The sequence below is a fragment of the Schistocerca americana genome, chromosome 2, assembly GCF_021461395.2.
Source record: "Schistocerca americana isolate TAMUIC-IGC-003095 chromosome 2, iqSchAmer2.1, whole genome shotgun sequence".
Taxonomy (NCBI): Eukaryota; Metazoa; Arthropoda; class Insecta; order Orthoptera; family Acrididae; genus Schistocerca; species Schistocerca americana.
The window spans coordinates 822,310,998-822,324,337 of NC_060120.1; the positions used below are offsets into that span (position 1 = coordinate 822,310,998).

The 13,340-nt window shown below is 35.7% G+C and overlaps 1 protein-coding gene across 1 annotated transcript in view; it reads left to right on the forward strand.

Moving 5' to 3' along the window:
* LOC124594991 (PCI domain-containing protein 2) overlaps positions 1-13,340 on the forward strand; it is a 69,637-nt gene that overhangs the window by 41,856 nt on the left and 14,441 nt on the right. Inside the window, exons 4-5 of the mRNA XM_047133532.1 lie at positions 10,432-10,698; positions 12,326-12,543. Of these exons, the coding sequence (XP_046989488.1) occupies positions 10,432-10,698; positions 12,326-12,543 (485 nt within the window). The remainder of the gene's footprint in view (positions 1-10,431; positions 10,699-12,325; positions 12,544-13,340) is intronic.

Sequence of the window (13,340 nt, forward strand, 5' to 3'; positions counted from 1 at the left end):
CTTGTCATAATAGGTTGCATTACTGATACTTACGTATAAAAACTGTAATCAAAGACCTGTTTTTATATTTAAAATTAATTTCATTATATTAAATGAATCAGTAGTTACCATATTTAGACCTCATTTCCTGTTTAGACAACCTTGTAAGTAAATTTTGTTACCTAAAAATAAGATAAATTTCAGTACAGTATTACTTTAAAGTCCTGAGTATCTAATTATTTTAATTTGAAAAATCCACTACTTAAAAAACGGATGACTACTAATCCACTTTCAAAATGTTTAAATTCATAATATGAGGTGTTCCTAACATGTTTGATGTCTGGATTCAGAAGAATAGCAAGAGCTTGGTTCAGACGTGATGTTCATCCTCCTCATCAGCTTTGAAAATCTTTGCTGAGTCCCCTACAGATCTCTTACACATAAGGTGTGTTTCTCAGTTTTTTTCAACAGCCCTTTGGGTAATTGCAGCACTCCTGTGTCTGACTGATTTCCTTCTTGCAGTTTGAAATGCCAACAAAATAAATGTTCTTGGCATGTTCTTTTCCACAGCTGTTTCTGACAGTGTAACTTCTTTGAGATGTGATTGTTCATCACTCATCTCAGAATCTGTAAGAAGCTTCCTTTATTGTCATATTCATGTAACATTTCTGCAAGCTAATTCTTTTCCCAGTTGTTGGGTGTACAATAGACTTGATATTCATACCAGGAAATTGAAAGCAGATTGTGTCTCATGAAAAAGTTCTGTATTGTGAGCAAATTATCACCTGTAAGTATAGAAGGTGAAGATTTCAAGTCTGCTAAGAAAATCTGCTTTACTATTGTTTTAGGCAGGCTTTCCTATACAAACATTTTTTTTATAGTTGCTGATTTTTTTGAGGGGCTGGAAGGAAACCGCTTCTTTACCCAGAAAACAGCTATGCCAAGTGACTGAAGGCTTTTATATGATCCTGTCTGGGAAGTATAGGTCTGAAACTCATCTTCAGTTGGTACCTATTTTATTTGAAGCCTGTATTTTCTTTTTCCTTTCAGCTTCCTTATTAAGATGTTCAATCAAAACTTTTTCACTGGAAGATGTCTTTATCTTCATGTTTTCCTGTCTTCTTCTGCCCTATAATCTTCTTTTTTTTCTTTATTGGTGTGGTATTTGCTGGCATCTTTCTGCAACATTTCTCAAAGTTTTCTCATATGCTTTGGTGACATTGTTTTCCCCATTTTCTGAATAAATAGTAAACCATTAAGGTGGTAGCTTTACTAACCAACATAACTTAAAAATGGTAAGGGTTAATGATTTATATTTTCGTAATAATTCAAAAAACTGTCATGTATGGGACACAATTACTTTCAACACTTACATGTGGTCATTCACATATTAAATGCCACTTTATGGTTCACTAGGTACTTTTATTGGGTTTTCTCATTCCTAACTTAAAATAAATGGAATTACTATAGTTAGTGAGTTATAGAGTAAACTTTTATGCTGTTGAAACTTAAGTGTTGAAACAACAACAATGGTTGCAACTTAAATTTGAAATAGCTGCCAGTATAAAAGGCAAACTTACTGTCCTCCATCCTTATGTACAGAAGTGTTAGCTTTGCTTGACTACATTTCTTCAAATAATGTAGTGACTTTGATAATTTTTTTCAGGACAGTGAAATTTAACTTTTGTAGATTGAGAATACTATGACATAAAATTAATTAAAAAGAATGTCATCCTCAGTTTCACATAGAAACATCCTATAATTAAAATTGAACAGAATGTGTTTTGAAAGCATCATTTTTTTGTATTGTTTGGCTAAATTGTAACTGAAGGCCAGCATCTAATAGACAAATATGAGGAAATTCTCAATACTATCCTCAAAGTGACCCAAAGAAAAGACTATTAAGGAGTCAAAAATTGAACTGTGTCAGTCATTTTTCCTTCAGTTTGAGAAATGATTGTGAAGCCATGCCAAATGGACTGCACAATTTGTAACTTTGTGACTGCTTGTTATCAATATTATGAAAAGAATAGTTGCTACTCACCATATAACGGAGATGCTGAGTCACAGATATGCGCAATAAAAAGGCTGCCACAAAAAGAGCTTTCGGCCACACATACACACACACACACACACACACACACACACACACACACAGAGAGAGAGAGAGAGAGAGAGAGAGAGAGAGAGAGAGAGGGGGGGGGCAGGAAGGAGTGTCACACCCCTGACATTTTTACTGAGGTAGGTACTAATGTCAGGTGGCATGGTTGTTATGGGTCATGAAAGAAGCACAGGTTCCCATAGTTCCTTTTAGTTGTAGTGATGATGTGATTTTCATCCATACGGTTTTATGTGCAAGTGGTTGACATAGAAGTTTGATAGCTGGTGCAGTGAATTTCATTTGACAATTTTACATAAGCTGATGATGCCTAACCACAGCGAAATGCATACATTTTTTCAACTGTGACTATTTTATTTTCAGTATAAGCAAGGCAGGTTGTTAGAAAAGATCTTACAAATGTGGAACTTGTAGAGGAAACAGTAGTGGCTGGTCTCTACATGGCAAGGGAAAGGGAAAGAAACAAGGGAAGGTAATAGTTATCTACAGTTGCGCAGTGTTTGTTACTTTACCAGTACATTAGAACTGTCAATTTTATATTGATGTGAACCTGTCATCAGCTCAAAGGTTGATTTGAATGTCACAGTGCTTTACTAGGCATGTTCGTACTGGAGGTGTATAGGTGGCTATGGTATGGACATGATGACAAAAATACTGTCAATGTGCTTTGATAGTAACTTCAGCATACTACATACAGTGGAAACTCGATTAACCGTCATCTTCGGGACCGTGGTCGTGACGGTTGAGCGAATAGACGGATAACAGAAACACTGTATTTTATCAGCAGCACATTTTATATCGTTAACTGTTGTTCTTCCAATACAATAAATCAGCGCTACACTTGTCGCAGTTTTGCCCTTTCTTAAGCGTTTTATAATTTCAAGTTTTTGATTAAGTCCTAAAACAACACATTTACGTTTTTCAGACATTTTATCAAGTCACTGTATCACACACACCTGCACTAAATACGGTAGTGTAAAATATTAGTCAATAAAGCTTATTCAAGTGGAAAACATGTAACACGGCACAGCCCGCTAGATACACTGCGATAATTACAGTCTTCTTGCCACAACTGGAAAATGATCCAGTGGTGATTGTTGACTCACAAGTGAGACAAAGACAAGAAAAGGGGGAGATGTGTTAGCATGTCAACTGAAGGTCATATTTTATGTACCATTCTACGGCGGGCGGGTACATTCACTTCTCACTAAAATAGAGTAAATAAACAAAGCAAATGCGTCACTGCACCTTAGAGCATTCTGTTATTACAGTATTATTATGCTGTTACAGCAGTGACAGTTAACAGAAACTGACGGTTTAAAGAGTGACGGTCAATTGAGTTTTTACTGTAATTGTAATAATTCATGGTGACTGTACAGGTTAGTGCAAGTGTTTCAATTGAATAAAATATGTGGATAAAAATCCTATGTTAAGATCACAATTTTTCTTTATTGGTTTTGGATCATTGCCGAGTCATTTTCAGGTCAGTCGAAAATTTTGCTCAGTGTATGACAGTGTAAACTGACACCAACTATGATTTTTTATTTTAGGGCTACTTAGCTCTAAGAATGTGGCTATGTGTAATTATTACACACTGAACATCATTTTAGATTGATCTGAAGATGGCTTGGCAGTGAGCTGAAGCCAGTAATCAATAAAGAAAATTTGCAATCTTGGCATAGGATTTTTAGCCACACATTTTAAATCAACAGAATGTGTATCTCCCCATTGAAAATATCAAAGAATAACTTTTCACTTGGATGCTACTTTGGTGATTTGTGTGTCCTTTGCCTACTCCAGTATTCCTGCCAGGGAAAGGGGTCATTCGTTCTAGCACTGTATCCAAATCTTCATATCATTAAGAAGTGAAGTTCAGCATACTGAGATAGAGATTGCTTGTCACTGCAGAGCTGTGGCAACCATGTCTGAAGGTGAATATGTTGGTGTGGAACTGTTGAAGTGGATATAGTTAATGGTTTGTGGGTTTAAATTGAGCAGAAGTGGAGGTAAATATCAGGAAGGTGACTCCATGAACTGAAGAGGAGAGGGTGTAAAAAATGTGAGATATTGGTGACACTGAGAGGCATTTCTTTCCAGCTGTGTTTTCTTTGCTTGTTCAAAAGCCAGATTATGAAAAACTACTGCCCAGTCAGGATATTGCTCAACACCATGGTAGAATTTCCAACTGTTTGCATCAACAGTAGTCACTCCTGAAGTTGGAATCTGTTTGATTGGGTTTGTAACAATACAGATTTCACAAACAATTACTTATTTCTTGCACTTTCTGCAGCTCTCAAAGATTGTTTTCTGTCACTCTGCATTGCGTTCATTCTCATTTTTTGTGCTTCTGTCGCTGGTACCATTCATTATGCCAACAGCTACGGAGCTGCACTTTTTCCTCTGAACTGATACATCATGGTGTCTACATAAATAATTGGTTCCTGTAATAATTTTTTGCACAAAAATTTTTTATGACCTTCCATCAAACAAGAAAGCTGCATGTAATTTTACTTGCCAGCTATCAGATTCATCAGGCTGAAATTTTGGCTTGTTCACAGTTGGCAATCAATTCATCTGTACACATGGATCTAACTGTTTTGGTTTCTACGTGCTTATTTAGAATATGCTTATCTAAGACCAGGTGCACCCTGCCTGTGGCTTTCACCACTAACAATGGATTGTTGTAGACACTTGATTTTCTATAATTTTATTTATTTTTTCTTGTATCACATTTTGTAAACTTAAAGCTACAGGATATGAGTTACACAAGAAAGAACTGTCATGTCTTACCTTAAATTGACAAACATAATCACCTATTACTCCCATTTTATCAGAGAATATTGATTTTTATTTCCATAGAATATTGTATAATTCATTTTTCTGCTCCTCACCTAAAAGGATAGATTCATAAGCTTTAGTTATCAGTGTCATCAATCTGCAAATCAGTTGGAGGTTCTTATAAGTGTTAAGTACTATCAGCAAGATTTGCATAAATTGACAACTTCCTATTCTTATAGGTCTATATGTTTCTTGTTTAAACAATGTAAACTTCAGGTTGGAACATCAACAACATAAGGAAAGATAGATTGCTACTTATCATAAGGATGACACTTGAAATTGCAGACAGGCACAATTAAAAGGCATTTACTCATAATCTTTTGACCACAGCCTCCATCAGAAAAAGAAGAAGAAACACACACACACACACACTCTCTCTCTCTCTCTCTCTCTTTCATTCACACAAGCAAGCACACTCATGGATACATGACTGTGGTCTCTAGCTGCTTGGATGTGAATTCTGGCATAAGTTACCATAGAGGACGGAGGTATGCTTGCTTGTGTGTGTGTGTGTGTGTGTGTGTGTGTGTGTGTGTGTGTTTATCTTTCTTTTTCTGACAAAGACCATGCTGAAAGCTAACGTGTAAGTGTCCTTCAATTGTGCCTGTCTGCAACTTAATGTGTCATCTTTGTGGTAAGTAGAAGTCTATCTTTTCCTTACGTTGTTCGTGTTCCTTGTTTAATTAACTTACCTTTAATCCCAGTTATCCCTATGATATACGGTATACACCTGTAACACGTAGAATAGGATACTGGTTTGCCTTTCTCATTGTGTGTAAAAATTCTTGTGAGATCAAGAAAATCTCACTACCTGAGTCTATATAAATGTCTACTTTCTTTCCATTAGTCCCCCCCCCCCCCCCCCCCCCCCTCTAGTGGTTAGGGGCAGTGGTTAGTTTCCCTCAATTTGCTCATTTTTGTCTAGCAGTCACCCTTGTGTAGATATTTTATGGGTAAATGAAATAAGTTTTTTTATATAAATCTATGATTGTATTGTCACATCCTGGATATTGGCTCCATCCAACGACATTCCACAGTTTCCAATGGGTAGTTCCCTTTCAGTAACCCATTGTTTGTATTTATAGGTATTTTATTACTCACACCATTGTTGTCTTGTGTTTGATACAAACACCTGTGATTGTGTGTTGTTTCTTCTATGATCTTGTGAATAACTTTGATGGTTATCTTGTTTACTAACATGACATAAGTGAAATTCCCTTTTTCTTGCAAAGTGGTTGGGAAAATGTTTACTTTCCATATTATTATTACCCCTGTTCTCCTACTGATCTCTTCACTGTGTTCTCTATTTGAAGCATCCAACCTTCTGTACCATATTTCCTTCCTTACATAGTTTGGCAATCTTTGTACCAATACCTTGATAGGATGTAATTCATCTGATGGTTTATCTAAATATTTTGATCGGGTAAAATGCCACTCAGTGTACTTCTTATAAATTCCCCAGGAACAATTATAATATCTTGGGTCTAGAAATTCTTCTAGTGTCAACTTCTATTGAGTGCTGGAGGACCTCTTAGACTTTTCCTTAAAATCATCTCAAGATTTAAACTCCTCCGAATGAGAAGGTCCCCACTCTGCCGCGACCCCACAAATAAATGAGTGCAAAATCTATTTTCATATGACCTGGAGAATGCCCACACAAAATGTGCGAAGTGTACTTCCGTGTCAGGTTTGAACTTCAAAAATCATTTCAGAAAATTCATGCCCTTTTCTAATCGGATTTCTTCCTTGTCACTTGATAACCCAGTTTTATTGATAGCTATCCTTTTTCTAAGTTTCTTGTGGATATTTTCTAAGGCTTGTCATAACTTTTGAATTTTCTTTTGCACCACTGGTGGATGAAATATTCTCTTGTACTTGGATTAAGTGCTCTCTTGTACTTTTTATTTAAGTAATTCTTGTATGTGTTCCTCCAAATCTGTGAAAGTGTTTGGTGCACTGCTTATTTCACCAAAATCTCTACTCAGCTTTTAGAGTATCTGAAATTTGACTATTCATTTCTTCAAATTCATGGGTAGATAATTTCTCTGTATGATTCTTGAAGTTTTCCCGGCGGACATAATGTTCCATCATCTTTCGGGTGTGCACTCGGGACAGCAACAATTCTTCTTGCGATATTTCGGCTAGAAACCTCCCAGCCATCTTCAAGGCGAGTCGGAGACTGAGTTCATAGCGTTTGCGCGTGCCTATTTATGCGGAGAGTCACGTGATACAAAGCTGCTGAGGATTGAATGCGTCAAAGATATCAAAGTCGCCACTACAATGCTTGGAAACCGCTTATTTCACACCTTCGTTCGGAAAGAATTTCTGCATCTTCACTTCCAACAGATGTTACCACTTTTAAAGATTAATTATTTATTTACAAGCACTGTGGATTCGCAGCAGCACTATTTTGTTTGCATTCTGCGCTTATATGTTTATCTTTGCTATATACATCTTATCTATGACTAGCGCAGTAGTGGCGACTTTGATATCTTTGACGCATGCGCTTTCAATCCTCAGCAGCTTTGTATCACGTGACTCTCCGTATAAATAGGCACGCGCAAACGCTATGAACTCAGTCTCCGACTCGCCTTGAAGATGGCTTGGAGGTTTCTAGCCGAAATATCGCAAGAAGAATTGTCGCTGCCCGGAGTGCACGCCCGAAAGATGATGGAACAAAATTTCTCTGTATGTTTTGTTTTATAATCTGCCTCTTTACATTCTACTTGAGCCTCCTTCCTCATTAAATCACCTTGGTTTTCTATTTCAGCCTGTAACTCCTCTGGTAATTTTACAAAGGTTACAGGTACCTCCTCCCCTTGTGTTTTTAAATCTTTTATACTGTTATGCATTTCATATATTTTATTTAATCGCTTTGGTTGAGCTTTACTGCTGTTTGATAACTCATCCAATTTTTTCAAATTTTCTGACATTTTGTTACACATTTTTTGAGTGTCTACCGGCATACAATAAAACTAACAGTAATATTTGCCTTGCCATTACTGGAAGCCTATTTTCTTTGCTTGGACATCAATGTAAAGAATCAATAAAACATGTATCACCGACTCTTAACAAATTGTTTGCCATTAAAAAGAAAGCTTGGGGCTGATAAAAGATCACCGAATCGGGCATGCAGTACACTGCCGCTATACCGTGTGCAGGTGACACGATGTCGCAGGTAGCTGCTTTGCAGTGGTCACACATTCAGCTGATTGACCACTACCCTAAGATGTGAGGCTGAACTGCTATCGTGTTGCTCAGCTGCTGCAAAGATGATCTTATAGATCACTGATGCACACATAGGCATGAAAGCAGGACGCTAATATCTTACATTTTGTAGATGTACAGTTTCTCTACTCCCATGTAGATAGTTATTTCAGCACATAAATATTGGTTGTTTTTTACCTGGTTTCTATGGTTAAGTAATCTCATTTATACCTTCAGGCTTGTTTGGTTTATTTTCAAGACATCAAGTAACTTCTTCTTAAGTATAACAGTTGTACTGGAGGACACTACAGCGTGTGTTTACCTATATCTCCTTCATTTTTACTTTATTTTTTCTATGCGATGCCATATATTTCTCCATTATTTCTTAAAAATTCCATTTTGTATGTCAAAAGCTCACTTATTTCAGCACTTATTATCTGTGTCTTTCGTATTGGGCGCAAAATGAAGTGAAGTAAAAATGTCTCTGGTTACAGATTGTATCTAAGTTCTCACTTCTTGATTGATCTGTCACTCCAGTGTCCTTTGTGAACACTTTTGCCTTACTGAAGATTTACCGTCGCCTTCTTGTGTCTTTTTGATGCAGTGGAGCTGCTATGCAGTGCGACTAATGCTGTTGTGGGGCTTCGTTTCCAGCTGGAGAGGGTTGAGGACTAGAAGAGAGCTCACGTCTACACCAACTCACTAGGAAATGATGTAACTGACTTTTTAGAGAACTTTTCTGTATTTGGTTGTTCTCCTGTCCAACGTTTACTATGCTTGGTGACAAATATCTTTTTATTCAGAACAACATATCTGAAGTGAATCTCAAAACAGCACATAAGCTTAAGACATTTCTCCACAACTTCTATTGGTTGTTTCTGGGTGTGTACAGTGTCAGTAGAGGTGCTTCCCCTGTGCCTTCCAAAACACCACCAAGCTATGACACCAGAGTATAAATGCCACCTCCAGAGCAGGTAGAGACTGCTTGACAACATTGCACCTTGCTGATGTCCTGTGCTCATTACTCTTGTGTGGTCTCTGCACAAACTAAAACAGTTGTGCTGTGTGTTGGCACAGTGGAAATTACCTACATGCTAAATACCTAAACAGTGGTTTTATATGAACAGCTGTCATCTGATTGTGAGGAAGAGGTGGAAAAACATGTCGCACTACTGCAAAAGTCATCAAAGTAAAAGTTTTTGCCTTTTAGGTTCATGTTTATATACACTACTGCCTTCTATATTGCTAGCATCAGGGACTAGTGTTTCCAAAGAATAGTCAGCTGCCATCATAGTTGACATTATTTGACACACTAGGCCATTGTGGTGGCAGGATTTTTTATTGATACATATTTAGACTGTTAACTTTTGTTGTATTATCATTTGATCTTTGTGACTTAACAGAAGTTTGAGATAATGATAGTACACTTTTAACATCTACATTTAGTATTTTTTCCGTTCTGATAAAGTTTTTGACCCATTAATAAATTTTAATTGCCTTTATAAAAAAACAGTTTTGACAGTTGTGTGTTTCTGAAATGGATGACATAATCAATACATCTTAATGCATGTTTGGAACTGACAAATTTTTGAATGTAACTGCCTACTCTTTTGTGCATCTCAGAATCCTAGTTTTTACTAAAAATTTGATCATTCTAAATTTTACTTTCCTGCTGGATTACTTGATAGATTGTCCTCCAAACACTGAGAGTGGGTCTAGTTTGTCTTCAACTAATTTCAGGTATTACTGATTTTCCTCCCATATCTTTCAACTGTCATCGTTTCTGTCAAACATATGTGTCTTCATGGTGCTGCAGTGTTAATGCACAAGGCATGTGCTTTAAAGGAGTAGAACATTCAAATTTAGATTTTCCATAGATCACATAAATTGCTTATGGAAAATGTCGAGACAGTTCCTTTAAAAGGATGCAGCTGATTTTCTTGTTCAGTCTGAGCTTGTGCTCATCCTCTAATGGAGTCATCACCTTTCGTGAATATTAAGGACAGTAATACTTTTCCTGTGTTCTTTTGCTATTATTATAATTAAATCAAATACAGTTAACTGCATGAAACAGTGTCAAAACATATGGGAGGTTTTTATTTTACAGAATTTAGCAGTATGTTCTAATTAAACCTAAATACCATTATAATCATTCATTGTTGACCATACTGGAATTATTGGTGGGAAAGATTTTTTTGTGTTTGTTGTTTTTGAAAATGTATTCTCAATTTTTTTGTGTTTACATAAATTAGTTCCCTAGATGACATTCTACTTTTTACTTTTTTCAGATGTGTTACTGCTGTCAATAACCAAGAATTTATGCCTGCATATAACTATCAGACTGGGATGGTACAAGCTGTGACAAAATTGCTTCAGTCTCAGAGGGACCAGAATTGGGCCCTACCAGTAATGTGTGCTGCTTGTTTAGACTTGCGAATGATTGCCGTACAAGCAGATAAACAAGTTACACATCGCTCTGTGGAGAGCCCCATGGAAATTTTTGAGAAAACTGCTGAATGTTTAATGGGTTGCTTTAGGATATGTGCAGCTGACAAGTAAGTTGGAGAGAGGAAAGCTTTTTCATGTCATAGAATGTATCTGTTATATACGTCCTGTTGTCAAGATACTTGCTTTCATTTAACTAGTTAAATACAGGCCTTGCATTACTCCATTCTGGTCTTCAGAAATAATTTTATGTTTTATTATTTCTTTCTGTTTTAGTTATGTGCTGGCTTTTCAAATATTTTGGAAAATATTGGCAGTAGACAAATTGACGGATAGTTACCTATCTCACTGTGTCTGCCTCTTTCATCAGCTGGTCATATTTCTATCAGAAATGTTAACTTCTTGAAATGATTAATTGATAATGAAATGGGGTGGTATGCTGTACTAAGACATACTGCCTTTATTATTTATGTTGCTATTTCATCCCATCTTACTGGGTTTAGAGTTTTAAGGACTTTTGAATATTAGTCACATTACAACACAACACGGGATCAAATCTGACTTCATTAGAGTTAGTATGAGTGCAGTCAGGATAAATGTAAGGAGGAAAGTAGTATCCATTTCTTGGGAATCAGTGAAGTGTTTATTGAATGCTGTACAGATTTCCTTATCTTCAGTTAGATTTTTTTAAATAATTTTTGATAGTTCCTACTTCGACTTTCTTAATGGACCACAGCTTTTGATTTGTTTCTGGTATCTGAAATGAAACTTTCTATTTGCAATTTGTCCAGACATTTTTGTTCTACTACGCTGTTAAATGATCTTGTACACCTTGTTAAAAGTGTTCGGAACTTTAGATCAATTTAGACATTTTAATCTCTTTCGTTACGCAGGAGTGACTGTGTATGAACTGTTATGCTGGTATGTATGGAAAGTATTCATTGAATAAATTTACTGAACTTATTTTGCTAACGGACAAGGGTATTTTTTTATTTTTTCTATTAAATTAATCCACATAATATTACACAAAATTTATGATTATCTTTACGTTACAGATTCTGTTCAGCTAAGGTAGTGAAACAAAATAGAGCTAAATGGGCAGTCATTCTCATGAAGTTTTCACCATTCAGTCTCAAATCATCTGTAGACATGAGATCCATCACATTTATTGCAACATTGTCATTAACTTTTATGTTAATATCAGCAGAAATAACAACCTTTCTGTACAGCTTTACTGATCTTAATGTTTACTAAAATTTAAATTTATTCAGGAATACATGTATGATTGAATAACTTGCTGACAGATTAAGACTGTGTTCCAGACCTCTCGTGTCACCTTCAGTATTTGATCCCTATTCAGACAGACAGTTTTAATTTGTCATGAATTTTCATTATTAATTATACTATTATTGTTGTTATAGTATTTCCAGTGTTATTTTCATTCTTAAATTTCACAGATCAAAGTTTCATTATTATATTTTGTATACTTTCAATAAGTTATCACTTTGTTGTAGCATATTCTATGATGATATAAGTCTCAGTCCAGCATTGAATTTTAAACTGTAATGACATTGCTTGTTGTTGTGGCTATAATATGAAAAGATAATATGTGTGTGTATTAACTGCTGTTTCAGTAAAACTGAGACTTTATTAGAAAAATATGATGAACATAATTTTGTGAATGAGTACTGTGGAACTATGCATGATGGTGACTCTTGAAGCACTATTATTTTTCAGCCGATCGACAGAAATATCTACCAAGAGATGGGGAATGCTTCCACTAGTAAACCAGTTGTTTAAAGTGTATTTCCGAATAAACAAACTCCATTTGTGCAAGCCTCTTATCAGAGCAATTGAATCATCCCCTTTGAAAGACAATTTTTCTCTTAGTCAGCAGATAACATATAAGTATTATGTTGGAAGGAAGGCAATGTTTGACAGTGATTTCAAATCAGGTAAATTTGTTTTGCTTTCATCTCTTTTTCAAAACTGTTATAACTTGAAAAAATGTTTGATAGAAATTAGTAATCTTAGACTAAATATTATGTTTGTGAACACACATACGGTCTCACTGAAGGTACTTCGTACGAAAGTGCTGTTGGTATTGTGTGTCAACATGTACATGGATCTGGAGGGATACTATATTTATGTAAGGAAGAAAAACCACAGCTCCTCAGTTTGATTATCTGGATAACACATGTAGATGAATCTCTCAGCATATTTAGTTGAAATGAAGAAAATAGACTCGGGTACAAGTGAAAAATAACTACTGAAAATGTAAAGAATTGAAAGCACTTCATGAAGTTCAATATTCAGTAGAAAATATGATCAAACATGAAGGAACACAGTTTTCTGTGAGAAATGTCTTACTAAAAACAGGCAGTACATACTTCCTTGGTCACAGAACAAATGTCTGATCAGAAAATACTTTTTTAAAAAGAGCTGACCTGTCATTATTGCTGGACTATTAAGTGTTACTTAAAACTCCCATGCCTGAAATTAAATCTTAAGTGGCATATTTTTGTACACCTTATTATACAGCAAACTTTGTGTTACATGTCTGAAAAAGATATCTGTGTGTATGTAGTCAAAGACAAATGGAAGTTTTGCACTAGTAGGTCAGCTCAAAAAAGTTATACAGAGTTCAAACAATACAGAGTAGGAACTGGATAAAAATACCTACCTCTTGTGGATAGTGCTCTTCCAATTGAACTAATAAAGTTCTCCTCACAGAGAGACACAGAGCTACTGA